The sequence below is a fragment of the Heterodontus francisci genome, chromosome 27, assembly GCF_036365525.1.
Source record: "Heterodontus francisci isolate sHetFra1 chromosome 27, sHetFra1.hap1, whole genome shotgun sequence".
NCBI classification, from domain to species: Eukaryota; Metazoa; Chordata; class Chondrichthyes; order Heterodontiformes; family Heterodontidae; genus Heterodontus; species Heterodontus francisci.
The window spans coordinates 52,754,780-52,769,380 of NC_090397.1; the positions used below are offsets into that span (position 1 = coordinate 52,754,780).

At 42.8% G+C, this 14,601-nt stretch overlaps 1 protein-coding gene across 15 annotated transcripts in view; it reads left to right on the forward strand.

The window, feature by feature from the left end:
* shank3a (SH3 and multiple ankyrin repeat domains 3a) overlaps positions 1 to 14,601 on the forward strand; it is a 1,286,992-nt gene that overhangs the window by 418,667 nt on the left and 853,724 nt on the right. For all 15 annotated transcript variants that reach the window (XR_010977672.1, XR_010977671.1, XR_010977670.1 and 12 more), the window contains 2 exons: positions 11,002 to 11,110; positions 13,854 to 14,005. Coding sequence is in view for 12 of the 15 variants with exons in the window: in XM_068059355.1 (XP_067915456.1) it covers positions 11,002 to 11,110; positions 13,854 to 14,005 (261 nt within the window). In the remaining 3 variants the exon portion in view is untranslated. The remainder of the gene's footprint in view (positions 1 to 11,001; positions 11,111 to 13,853; positions 14,006 to 14,601) is intronic.

The window sequence follows — 14,601 nt, forward strand, 5'->3', positions numbered from 1 at the left end:
CTCCTTACTGTGCCCTGACACTCCCCCAGTGTAGGAACACCCATAGAAGTGACATGCCATAAGTGAAAGAAAAGAACTTGTGTTTATATAGTACCTTTCACAATCCCAGGACATCCCAAAGTGCTTCACAGCCAACTATGTACTTTTTGAAGTGTAGTCACTGTTGGGAATGCAGGAAACACAGAAACCAATTTGCACACAGCAAGATCCCACAAAAAAGCACAGAGATAAATGACCAGATAATCTACTTTAGTGACATTGTTTGAGTTGTTTGGTAAATATTGATCAGAACTCTGGGAATACCCTCTTGCTCTTCTTCGAATAGTATTGTGGGACCTTTAAAGTCAGATAAAGCTCCATATTAATGTCTTATCTGACAGTGCAGTACTGCACTGAGCTGTCAGCTTGGATTATGTGCTCAGGTCTCTGAAGTGGGGCTTGAACCATGACCTTTTGACTCAGAGGTGAGAGTGCTACCCACTGAGCTGCAGCTGGCAAGCAGTGGAGAAAACTGTAACACTGCATCAACCATAAGGCCTTCAGTCCTGGTACTATCTTAGTTGCCTGCCTGTTCTTTTCCCCCATTCAGATGGGACTGGGCACAAGCACTAATGCCCACATCCTACTGTGTCTGGGCCATCACCAAGCAGAGACCCATGAAAATGAGGCAGGAAGCATGCTGATGTCAATTCTACTTAATTGCCATTGATTAATATGATCCCATCCGTCTGGTCCCCCTTGAGGAAGCCCCAGAAGTGCACATGAAGTACAAAGGGGGTCGAGACCGTGCAACACAGGCCTCCGACCCTTTCTTTTCTGCACCGTGCCTGGTAACAAAGCAATACTGTAGGTTTAAAGCAAAGGAATATTTAAGTTTCAGTTTATAGTCAATAGGACATCATGACTTTACTTGGATATTGTGTACAGTTCTGCTCACAGGCAACAAGAGTGATGTGTCTGTGCAGGAAAGGATACAGAGTGTGATTCCAGATGTGAGGTGGATGGGATATTAGGAAGAGTAAAAATTTCCAATCTCCACAGCCTGGAGAGAAGAGCATTGAGGGGGAATCCTGATGAAAAATATAAATTGTTAAAATAAGAAGGTGCATGAATCACAGCCAGCTTATAAAGTAGAGAAAAACAAAAGGACCAGATATCGGAGGGAATTTCCTTAAGCAAAAGGAGGAATGGTCAGGGATAATCGACTGGGTCATAGATGGGAGAGTGGGTGAGAGAGACATTCTTCAGGGCTAGTCAGGACAGAGTTGGAAGTTCATCGGTGACAGTGAGGGAACAAATGAGGGGCTCTTCAGTGAGAGAATTAGGCATGGTACTAGGGATGGGCTTTGATGGGATAATTACCTTACGACAGGGATGGGCTTCAACAGGTGAGTCATTGTATCACAGTGATAGACTTTGATGGGAAAATCAGTGTCGTAGAGGGATGAGAGGTGATCTCATTGAAACATACAAGATTCTGAAGAGACGGCAGGGAAGAGACCGAAAGGTTGATTCCCCTGGCTGGGGAATCTTGAACGTGAGGGCACAGTCTGAGGATAAGGGGCCGATCCTTTAGCACTGAGATGAGGAGAAATGTCTTCACTCAAATGGTTATGAGTCTTTGGAATTCTCTTCTTCCTGAGGGTTGTGGATGCTACATCGTTGAATATATTTAAGACTGAGTGGGACAGATTTATGGTCTCTCAGGGAATCGAGGGATATGGAGTGGGCGGGAAAGTGGAGTTGAGACCAAAGTTCAGCCATGATCATACTGAATAGCGGAGCAGGCTCGAGGGGTTGTGTCGTCTACTACTGCTCCTATTGCTTATGTTCATGTGATTCCATGACCATCAGCTCTGATAATATTTGGCACATCACCCCCAAAAGCCAAACATACCATGAGCAAAACCACAGGACATAAGCTGTAAAGATTTAGAGACTTGTACCACATCTCAGGCATCACACTGTCACGTATGTAAGTGTCATACTTAACAAGATAAGAAACAATCCAGTCATGTCCTGTTGATTTCAGAAGCTTTTCCAGCATCAGAACGTATCCTCTAATTGACCTCAGAATATTATTTTCATAAAATAGGTTAGAGAGTGGTAAAAGACTGGCCAGATTATACCAGTTGCCTTAGCAGCATAACAATTCATTACATATTACGTGGTATAAAGCTGCTGCCCTTGGAAAACACGATTTAGACTCTGTACTTAGCAGCTTATTGGAGTTTTCACTAACGGTCAAAAAATTAAATTCAGAATGTTGGTCTGCCCAAATGAATCTGTTAGAGCTCTTGAGGAGGTGATAGATAAAGTGCAGATAAAGGGCAATGTAGTTGACATCAAAATATTAAATATTCTACCTCCCAGTTCCTTCTATATTTCCTTCATAAATAGGTGAATGCTAATGTTAAAATAATGCTGAATCTAGGCATGAGGGGTCTGGACAGATAGGGAAAAACTTTTCCCGTTGGCAGAAGAACCGAGAACCACGGGGAACCGATTTAAGCTGATTGGCAAAAGAAGCAACAACGACATGAGGAAAACTTTTTTACGTAGCGAAGTGGTTAGGATCTGGAATGCACTACCTGAGAATGTGGTAGAGGTACATTTAATTGTGGCTTTCAAAAGGGAATTGGACAATTATCTGAAGTGAAAAGATTTGTAGGGCTACAGGAAAAAGGGGGATGGGGGGAGAGTGGCAGGAGGTGAGCTGCTCTTACAGAAATCCAACATGGACACGATGGGCTGAATGGCCTTGCTCTGTGCTGTAACCATTCTATGATTCTATGTTCTGAACAAAATTAATACAAATTGTAATAGCTTGAGGACTGAAATTGAATTATTGCAGGCTTATCTTCAAACTATTTCTTAGGCTAGATGATGAGTATTTATAGTAAGGACCAAAAATCAAAACCTCAAAAAATTAAATGAATTTGCACATCACAAAATAAACTTGGAATGCAAAAAAAATGCAAGTATATTATTTCACTTGTGCAGGAATTGGATCATGCTCAAATTGCACGCTGCACATGCCTAATCAGAGGTAGGGCTGCTGCAAATTGATTCACCGGCTTCATTAAAATAGTTTCAGGTCCCAGTTCTGACCAAGGATCACTGACCTGAAACATTAACCCTGTTTCTTTCCACAGATGCTGCCAGACCCATTGAGTATTTCCGGCATTTTCTGTTCTTACTCAGATTTCCAACATCTGTAATACTTTACTCTTCTCTTTGAAATAGTATTGTGGGCGGTGGGGAGGGAATTCGGTTGGACGACTGAGAACCTCAGGTGTGTTTGGGGTTGGAGAGGCAATTGGGGGGAGGTGGGTGGCACAGTGGCGCAGTGGTTAGCACCGCAGCCTCACAGCTCCAGCGACCCGGGTTCAATTCTGGGTACTGCCTGTGTGGAGTTTGCAAGTTCTCCCTGTGTCGCGTGGGTTTTCTCCAGGTGCTCCGGTTTCCTCCCACAAGCCAAATGACTTGCAGGTTGATAGGTAAATTGGCCATTATAAATTGCCACTAGTATAGGTAGGTGGTAGGGAAATGTAGGGACAGGTGGGGATGTGGTAGGAATATGGGATTAGTGTAGGATTAGTATAAATGGGTGGTTGATGGTCGGCACAGACTCGGTGGGCCGAAGGGCCTGTTTCAGTGCTGTATCTCTAAACTAAACTAAACTAAGGTAAGAAAACATTGAACTAACCATTCAGGTGGCAATTTCCAACAGTTCCCCAATTGGCCTAAGCAATGGGCCTGATGCCAATTTTAGATGTGTAATATATACATGTAAACAATTTACTTCTTAGTTTATATTTATTTGCTTCGTCAAAGAGGTAGATTTTAAGGAGTATCTGAAAGGAGGAGAGAGAGATAGAAATGTTTTGGGAGGGAATTTAAGGCCTTGACAACTGAAGGCATGACAGCTGACAGCATGACAGCCAATGGTGGTCAAAGGAAATAATGATGTGCGAGAGGCTATGGTTGGAGAAATGCAGTTCTCAGAGGGCTGAAGGTCTGGAGGCAATTACGGTGATGGGGAGTGGAGTCAGGAGGCCATAGAAGGATTTAAATTCAATGACAATTTTAAAATTGAGATGTTGCTGGACCGGGACCCAATGTAGGTCAGCGAGCACAGGGATAATGGGTGAATGAGACTTGGTGGGAGGAAGGATACAGTCAGCAGAGTTTTGTACAAGCTGAAGTTTGTGGTGTTATGACGGTGCTTCTATATTTTTTGTTAAGTTTTTTTTTTGAGGACTCATATATTTTAGAATTATGGACATTGTTTTATTTGAGAAAACTAAAAAGGATTCCATGGATGGTGTTCTTGACTGAGGTCATTGAAAGGACATTAAGAGGTCTTGTTTGAAATCAACATTTACTGTAAGTCACCTGTCTTCAGATAAATACCAAGCAGGGGTTTTTTGACTTGGGGGAGATGTTTACAGAGAAGTGACAGGTCAAGATTTATAGGGGTCAGTGGGCTTGATTCTTGAGATATTGTTTTGGTTTTGCTTTGGACAGTTAGTTGGGGTATGGAGTGTTTTGAAAGGAGTTTTAAATCAACCTGCCAAGGACAAAACCCGAGCTCAGCCTTTTCCATCTCTTTGAAAAGCCTGCCAGCTTTTCCATCTCTTTGAGAAGCTCTTAGAGGTGAGTGTAAGAATTAGAGAAATTGATGCTGCATTCCTCCTGAAAGGCCTGCCAGAAACCCCTGTTTCCACATTTCTCCTGGAAAGCCTGCCAAACTGATCCTCAACAAGTATTGCCAAGAACAGCAAAAGTACAGTCATTGGTGGAGTTTCCCACCCCTAAGACTAAGTGAGAAATCATGAAGTTCTTGGGGTGATGTGATTTCTACCACAAATTTGTACAAAATTTTAGTACTATAGCTGCTGTACTGACAGATTTTCTACAAAAAAAGAAAACCAAGGTAGTGTGATCAGGGGAGTGCCAAGCATCTTTTGAGAGGCTGAAAGCCATTTTGATTAATGAACCAATGTTGGCTGCTCCAAATTTCATTAAGCCATTCAAGATAGCAATTGATGCTCATGAGCTGGGGGTTGGTGTAGTCCTGTTACAAGACGATGAATCAGGCATAGAAAAGCCAGTGGGATACTTTTCCAAAAAGCTAAGTCGACACCAAAAAGATATTCAACAGTGGAAAAAGAAATCCTAGGCTTATTACTAACTGTTAAACATTTTGAGGTCTCTGTCTGCCACGACTACAGAGAGACGCTGGTATATACTCATCATACCCCCCTAGCCTTTGTGGAAAAATTCAAAAACCAAAATGGCAGACTATTGCGATGAAGTTTACTATTGCAACCTTATCACTTAAAGATTATCCATATTGCAGGAAAGAATAATGTAATTGTGGCTGCTTTGTCTAGGATTTAACTTTGCTTTGAGTTATCTGAGTGCAAAGATGGTACAAAGCAGAACTGTATTTGTTACAGGTAAAGAGTGAATGAGTATTAGTGTGAAAATGTGTTTTAAAATATTTTTCATCTGTTTTTTTCCCACTCTTTGTAATGAAGCACATTTGAAAATGGTGTTTCATTCTTCCAAGGAAAAAGGTATTATGATGGTGCTTCTATATTTTTTATTACGTTTTCTTTTGAGGACTTATATATTTTAGAATTATGGACATTGTTTTATTTGGGAAAACTGAAAAGGATTCCATGGATTTTTTTTCACTGGGGTAACTGAAAGGGGCTGAGAGGTCTTGTTTGAAAACAACATTTACTGTAAGTCACCTGTCTTCAGATAAATACCAAGCAGGGGCTTTTTGACTTGGAAGAGATGTTTACAGAGAAGTGACAGGTCAAGATTTATAGGGGTCAGGAGGCTTGACTCGAGATTTTGTTTTGGTTTTGCTTTGGACAGTTAGTTGGAGTATAGGGTGTTTTGAAGGGAGTTTTAAATGAACCTGTTAAGAAAAAATCCCAGCTCAGCCTTTTCCATCTCTTTGAAAAGCCTGCCAGCTTTTCCATCTCTTTGAGAAGCTCATGGAAGCGAGTATATGAAATAGAGAAATTGATGCTGCATTCCTCCTGAAAGGCCTGCCAGAAACCCCTGTTGCCACATTTCTCCTGGAAAGTCTGCCAAATTGATCCTCAACGTTGCCTGAAAAGAACTGCTCTAGAAAGATCCGAGTGACAGCCGTCTACGCGCATTTGGGACCCCAAACCAAAAAGGGAAAACTGACATCTTTCCGTATCTTCTCTTTTTTCCTTGAGAATTAGCAAGTATTTGGCCAAAGTATTCTTTTTTGTCTTTTTTTTTTGTAAAGGAGCTCTAAAGAGAAAATCTCTATTTTTCAGTTAACGTGTGTGTGTGTGTGTGAGAGAGAGGCTAAGGTAAAAGGGAACTTTGATATTTCACTCTGTGTGTTAATGCTTTGTTTCATTACTGGTTATGTCTTGTTTTATAATAGATTGATAATTGTGTTGTTTATTAAAGAAACCTGGTTGGTGTATTTTATTCTGGGATAAAGAGTAGAGTCTATGATTGACCGTATTGGTAACTGGGTAAATATTTAAATATATGTTGTGACCTGCGGAGAAGTGGATCTAGAAAAGACAGTGCACTCTTCCCACCTTGGTCGTATCATTTAATTTGGGGCTCTGCAGATAACAAATGCAGGTTCTGTCTTTACTACTGTCCCTCAAAGATCAGCAATCTTAACAGAGACCAGGGATCACTTGTGGGATCTTCCCAGGCTCATCTGCTGACCAGGTAAACCCTCCGAAGGAGCTTTCCCAAGGTTGAAACAAAGTCTTGATGGATCATGTCTGATTCTAACAACTGAATTGAAACTGTGACAAAATAAGGCTTATCCTGATTGCATTCCATAAAAATGATCACAGGTGCTAAGCAGCTCAGGAGATTTCCTCCTGGCTCTTCTTCGTATTGAACTATTGGAGAGACCTGTCAATAATCCTGCTTGTGGATTATAAACTGCACTTGAAAAGCTGAAGTGTGGGAATGAGAGATTTATGTGTGGGGAATTGTCTATTGAGGAAATTGGATTGGCTCAGATGGTGCAGTGCATGGAAATGCCTCGACTCCTCATGACACACTGCACACAGTGGATACTCAGTTGTACAACATTTTTGTTGTTTTGTGCTGATCAAAGGGAAGAAACTCAGAAATGGAATACTTTCCATCTGAGGCACCCCCCTGTCAGATATCGCAAGGCATACGTACAGAGTAAAGCTTCTTCCACACGCTTTCATCAAACACTCCCAGGGCAGGTACAGCACAGGTTAAAATTCAGAGTAAAACTACCTCTATACTGTCACACCAAACACTCTCAGGGCAGGTACAGTATGAATTAGGTACAGAGTAAAGCTCCTTCCACATGCTTCCATCAAATACTCCCAAGGAAGGTACAGTGCAGGTTAGATACAGCATAAAACTCCCTCTACACTCTTCCATCAAAACCATCCAGAGCAGATACAGCATTTTTATTTATTTTTTAAATTTTTATTTAGAGATACAGCACTGAAACAGGCCCTTCGGCCCACCGAGTCTGTGCCGACCATCACCCACCCTTTTATACTAATCCTACATTAATCCCATATTCCTACCACATCCCCTCAACTCCCCTACCACCTACCTACACTAGGGGCAATTTACAATGGCCAATTTACCTATCACCCTGCAAGTCTTTGGCTGTGGGAGGAAACCGGAGCACCCGGCGGAAACCCACACGGTCACAGGGAGAACTTGCAAACTCCGCACAGGCAGCACCCAGAATTGAACCCGGGTCGCTGGAGCTGTGAGGCTGCGGTGCTAACCACTGCGCCACTGTGCATTGGTTAGGTACAGAGTTAAGCTCCCTCTGCACTGTCCCATCAAACACTCCCAAAGCAGTACAATATGGGTTAGGTACAGTGTAAAACTCCCTTTACAATGCCCCATCAAACAGTCCCAGGGCAGGTACAGCACAGGTTAGATATAATCCTCCTTACGAGCCTACTATGGGGAGGGAGGTTGGGATATAAAGGTGGCCAAAAGCAATTATGACCCCACAATCTCTGACTCCCTCTTAAAATCTCCCACCTCAACTATATCTTTGACCCACCTATGGCCACTTCCCCAAACTCTTGTCCTGCTGCTCCAGGCTCACCTTTACCTTTGTGGACCACCAGAAGATGTTTACAATGTTAAGAGTGAGATAGAAATTCAAGCTGATGATCCAATTCTTGTTGTTTCTTGGCTCCTTTTCTCCTCCTTCATTGCGGTTAAATTCATCAACTTGATTCATGGCCAGAGATTGGTGTCAAGTTGAGGAGGGGGTCGGGGTGTGTGGTTTGGGGAAAAAGCATCTCTTGGAGGCTATTGCAGTACCACTCTCCTGAAGCTAGACTTAATAGCATTAAAACACATTGATCATCTGTTGCTTCCAGTATTTCTGAGTGATATCAAACATCAGAAGGGAAAGGGGAAGAGGAGCAGAGCATTAGTCATTGGGGACTCCATAGTTAGGGGAACAGATAGGAGGTTCTGTGGGAACGAGAGAGACTCACGGAAATACTATAGTTCGAGTACTTTAGATGGGTCTGTTTTTGTCCAGTGTGTGCAGGAGGGTTTTCTGACACAGTATGTGGACAGGCCAACCAGGGGCGATGCCACATTGGATTTGGTACTGGGTAATGAACCCGGCCAGGTGTTCGATTTAGATGTAGGTGAGCACTTTGGCGATAGTGATCACAATTCGGTTAGGTTTACCTTAGAGATGGGCAGGGACAGGTATATACCGCAGGGCAAGAATTATAGCTGGGGGAAAGGAAATTATGACGCGATTAGGCAAGATTTAGGATGTGTAGGATGGGGAAGGAAACTGCAGGGGATGGGCACAAACGAAATGTGGAGCTTATTCAAGGAGCAGCTAATGCGTGTCCTTGATAAGTATGTACCTGTCAGGCAGGGAGGGAGTTGTCGAGCGAGGGAGCCGTGGTTTACTCAAGAAGTTGAAGCGCTTGTCAAGAGGAAGAGGGCGGCTTATGTTAGGATGAGACGTGAAGGCTCAGTTAGGGCGCTTGAGAGTTACAAGCTAGCCAGGAAGGATCTAAAGGGAGGGCTAAGAAGAGCAAGGAGAGGACACGAGAAGTCATTGGCGGATAGGATCAAAGAAAACCCTAAGGCTTTCTATAGGTATATCAAGAATAAAAGAATGATGAGAGTTAGAACAGGGCCAATCAAGGATAGTAGTGGGAAGTTGTGTGCGGAATCAGAGGAGATAGGGGAAGCATTAAATGAATATTTTTCGTCAGTATTTACAGTAGAGAAAGAAAATGTTGCCGAGGAGATTACTGAGATACAGCCTACTAGGCTAGATGGGATTGAGATTCACAAGGAGGAGGTGTTAGCAATTTTGGAAAGAGTGAAAATAGATAAGTCCCCTGGGCCAGATGGGATTTATCCTAGGATTCTCTGGGAAGCCAGGGAGGAGATTGCAGAGCCGTTGTTGTTGATCTTTATGTCGTCATTGTCGACAGGAGTAGTGCCGGAAGACTGGAGGATAGCAAATGTTGTCCCCTTGTTCAAGAAGGGGAGTAGAGACAGCCCTGGTAATTATAGACCTGTGAGCCTTACTTCGGTTGTGGGTAAAATGTTGGAAAAGGTTATAAGAGATAGGATTTATAATCATCTTGAAAAGAATAAGTTCATTTGCGATAGTCAGCACGGTTTTGTGAAAGGTAGGTCGTGCCTCACAAACCTTATTGAGTTTTTCGAGAAGGTGACAAAACAGGTGGATGAGGGTAAAGCCGTGGATGTGGTGTATATGGATTTCAGTAAGGCGTTTGATAAGGTTCCCCACGGTAGGCTATTGCAGAAAATACGGAGGTATGGGGTTGAAGGTGATTTAGAGCTTTGGATCAGAAATTGGCTAGCTGAAAGAAGACAGAGGGTGGTGGTTGATGGCAAATGTTCATCCTGGAGTTTAGTTACTAGTGGTGTCCCGCAAGGTTCTGTTTTGGGGCCACTGCTGTTTGTCATTTTTATAAATGACCTGGATGAGGGTGTAGAAGGGTGGGTTAGTAAATTTGCGGATGACACGAAGGTCGGTGGAGTTGTGGATAGTGTCGAAGGGTGTTGTAGGGTACAGAGGGACATAGATAGGCTGCAGAGCTGGGCTGAGAGATGGCAAATGGAGTTTAATGCGGAGAAGTGTGAGGTGATTCACTTTGGAAGGAGTAACAGCAATGCAGAGTACTGGGCTAATGGGAAGATTCTTGGTAGTGTAGATGAGCAGAGAGATCTTGGTGTCCAGGTACATAAATCCCTGAAAGTTGCTACCCAGGTTAATAGGGCTGTTAAGAAGGCATATGGTGTGTTAGCTTTTATTAGTAGGGGGATCGAGTTTCGGAGCCACGAGGTCATGATGCAGCTGTACAAAACTCTGGTGAGGCCGCACCTGGAGTATTGCGTGCAGTTCTGGTCACCGCATTATAGGAAGGATGTGGAAGCTTTGGAAAGGGTGCAGAGGAGATTTACTAGGATGTTGCCTGGTATGGAAGGAAGGTCTTACGAGGAAAGGCTGAGGGACTTGGGGTTGTTTTCGTTAGAGAGAAGGAGGAGGAGAGGTGACTTAATAGAGACATACAAGATAATCAGAGGGTTAGATAGGGTGGATAGTGAGAGTCTTTTTCCTCGGATGATGATGGCAAACACGAGGGGACATAGCTTTAAGTTGAGGGGTGAAAGATATAGGACAGATGTCAGAGGTAGTTTCTTTACGCAGAGAGTAGTAGGGGTGTGGAACGCCCTGCCTGCAACAGTAGTAGACTCGCCAACTTTAAGGGCATTTAAGTGGTCATTGGATAGACATATGGATGAAAATGGAATAGTGTAGGTCAGATGGTCGGCGCAACATCGAGGGCCGAAGGGCTTGTACTGCGCTGTAATGTTCTAAATCTAAAATCTAAAAAATCTGTTATTATCATTCCTCAGTTTTTGTTCCGCTATTGTCTCCTTTTCTAGGCAAATCTCAAGAAGTTCATGGAATACATCCAGTACTATCATGCTGAGAAGATCAGTAAGATGCTCGATAAAGGATTGGACCCAAACTTCCATGATCCAGACACAGGAGGTATGGCAGTTCCATTATACTCATACTGGGCCATGTGCTAGCATTATCTGTATCTATTGATTGATTGGAAGAAAATGTAACCACAAACCTGAACAAGGAGAGAGGGATTCCATGAGTTAGAACTTTCAGGGATTAAAGAATTGTGCAGTATTAAACAATGATTTGTCTCTTTGCCCAAACTTTAGATTTTGCCTCTTCTCTCATTTTTCTTCATTCTCTCTTACCTTTCCCTTTTTGCTTCTTATTCTCTCCCTCTTTCAATATCCTCATTGTTCTCTTGTCTATATCCTCCACCTCCTTCTCTCTCCCTTCTCTATCCTCCTTCATGCCATCCTCCTCAAACCCCACTCTGTCATCTTCTCTCCATTCTGCTCTGCTACCTCTACTATTCCTCATCTTTTTCATCCATTTCTCTCAATCCTCTTCCTTCTGTTCTTCCCTTTCTCTCTAAGGTGTCAGCATTGACTCAGCAGTAATATTGTCACTTCTGAGTCAAAATGTCATGGGTTTAAGCTCCACTTCACACAATCTCAGCCAATATTTCAGTGCATTATTGAGGGAATGCTGTCTTTTGGATGAAGCCAAAAGCAGATAGAATGTCTTCCCTCACAGGTAGATGTAAAAGATCCCATGCTACCATTCAAAGAAAAGCAGGAAAGTTCTCCCTGGTGTCAGCCATTATTTATCGCTTAACCAACATCACCAAAACAGATTACCTGGTTGTTATCACAGTTATCTGGCTGTTTGTGGGAGCTTGCTGTATATAAATTGGCTGCTGTGTTTCCTACATTACAACACTGACTATACTTCAACAGTACTTCATTGGTTGTGAATTGCTTTTGAGGCATTCTGAGATTGTGAAAGACACTATATAAATGGGAGTCTGCAGACATGAATTTATTATCTTCCAGCATTTCTTGTTTTTATTTCAGAATTCCAGCATCCGCAGTATTTTGCTTTTATTATATTGAATTTATTATCTGTTAGTTGACCCACCCTGCATATGTTTGGAAAGGAGATAGTTAATATCTTAATATTAACACCTGTGCCATAAAAGGCACCTTTTGGCATGAAGACATTAAAATACACACAGTACCGAAGCATTTCGACTTGTAAAGTTGAATTCCATGAAGTTGACCTAGGAAGTGCGTTGCCTGCTTATTCATGGAAAAATCTATCAAAATTTGTTTCAAGCACAATCTTGCATTTTATCAGATTGCAACAAATATAGATTTAAAGAGGATAGTTTAATACCTTGGACAGATTCTATCTGCATGATCTCTAGGTGAAGTATTTGGGGCATTTTTCCAAGTTAAAGGTGCTATGTAAATGCACATTGCTTTTGCGAGTATTTGTATTATCATCCATTTGCTGTGCCTTACTGCTTCTGTGAATCAATGGACAGAATTTTCTGGACTTAGAAAATTTTCGGTCGTCGGGACCGTTTTCAAGTCCCAGCGGGCAGTTGATTCAGTGCACTCCATTGCAAGGGCAGCCGGCAGCTTTCGCTGTGTTTAGAGTGAGAGTGCTGCTGAGCGGAATGCAGCAGGAGAGGGAGGGACGCAATAGCGATCAGTCTGATGGGAGCAGCTGCACTGTATCACCCCCAGGACTATCGGAGCCATCAGTCTCCGGGAGTTCCTCACACTATGACAAGCCTTGGCCAGCGGAAGACATCAGCCTTGGCAAGTTTTGCCTTTAAAGGTTAGAAAGACTTGAACTCTTATGCTGCTCCAAACTGATGCTGTGCAGCTGCCTCCTCTGAGTTGCCAAGGTGCTTACACAGCATGGGGCTTGTGCACTGCTGGAAAAATTGCAGTGTTGGTGGAAAGTTGCAGTTAATTGCCTAATTCTCCTCCTCAGATGGCTTCCCGCCACTACCGGGCAGGTTGCTGACATTGAATTCAGCCTGCTCATGGAAAAAGTGGCCAGAGGTGGGAACACATTGGCAAACCAGCCCGAGGCATTTTTCTCTATATTGCTTGCTCCCGCCTCCAAACCCACATCCAAAGGCCTGGTAAAATTCCCCCCAATGTGTTTCTAAATAAATCTGACTACTAGCTTGAATGTAATGATTTAACATTGTGATATTTACTGCCTCTTTGAAGAGGAGAATGTTATGGGCGTTCCACACAATCTGTTATGTGTTCTATGATGATTATGCAGTAACTGTTAGCACATTGGTACCCTCATACCCCACTTGTGACATGCATAAGATGCAAGTTTCGGTTCAAAATGTTTCTGTCTGTTTATGGAAACTGCCTCACCATCATGAGAACATGATAGGAGAAAGCCTGAAATGTAACAATAAGAATCATTAGGAAGTGTGGAATAGAAAAAGAACATACATACATGACCACAGCACTCAAGTACACACTACCTATTCACAGACTTGACCCACACATTTAATCTCCTTCCTCAGCCTATATACATTCTATCCTATCAGAATCTCTACCCATCCATTTCATCTGCTTCCACAGCCCATGTACACTCTATGCCATCATGATCTCCACCCACCCATTTAATCTCTTTGCAGAGCCCATGTACACCACCCATTTAAACTACTGTGCGAAAGTTCTGGATAATTTATAGCTGTACCAGAGATAAATTTAGGACAACTCCAGGCCATCTATTTAATGTTATACCCTATATTATTTACCTTAATGTGCTGCCTTATTTGACTGAATTTTGAAGATATCTGTTGTCAATTTAAATCATACCTTTTCTGTCATTTTACTGTCAGAATGTCCACTGACATTGGCCGCACAGCTGGAGAGCACATCTGAGATCATCAAGTTGCTGAAAAATGGGGGAGCTCATTTGGACTTCAGGACCCGGGACGGATTAACAGCTTTACACAAGGCCGTGCGATGTCGGAACCATGCTGCGCTAATAGTAAGGACACAACTCCACACCGCACAGATAGTGACCACATGATTTCACACTGCAAGGATATTGAGTACACAATTTTAAACTGCAGTGCCAGAGTGTACTGAATTCCACATTAATGGGTCTACCCAGAACACTGGTGAGGACATGACATTGTACTAATAGTGAGTACTCAATTGCACACTGCACTGAGTACACAAGATCACACTCTGTAATGCTAATAGTGAGCACATGGCCCCTATGTTGCTTCCCCCTGACTCTTAGCTGGAAATCTGCAGCTGACGACCTAAGCATCAGGAACACAGGAACAGGAACGGAAGTATAGTGATGGTAATGTTACTGGACTAGTAATCTCGATACCTGGACTGTTGCTCCAGAGACACAAGTTCAAATCCCACTGCAGCAACTGGTGGAATTTAAATTCAATTTATTAATAAATTTGGGATAAAAAGCTAGTTTCAGTAATGGTGACCTTAAAACTATCGGATTGTCGTAAAAAGCCTCCTGGTTCACGAATGTCATTCAGGGAAGGAAATCTGCTGTCTTTACCCTACATGTGACTCCAGACCCACTGCAATGTGGCTGACTCTTAACTGCCTTCT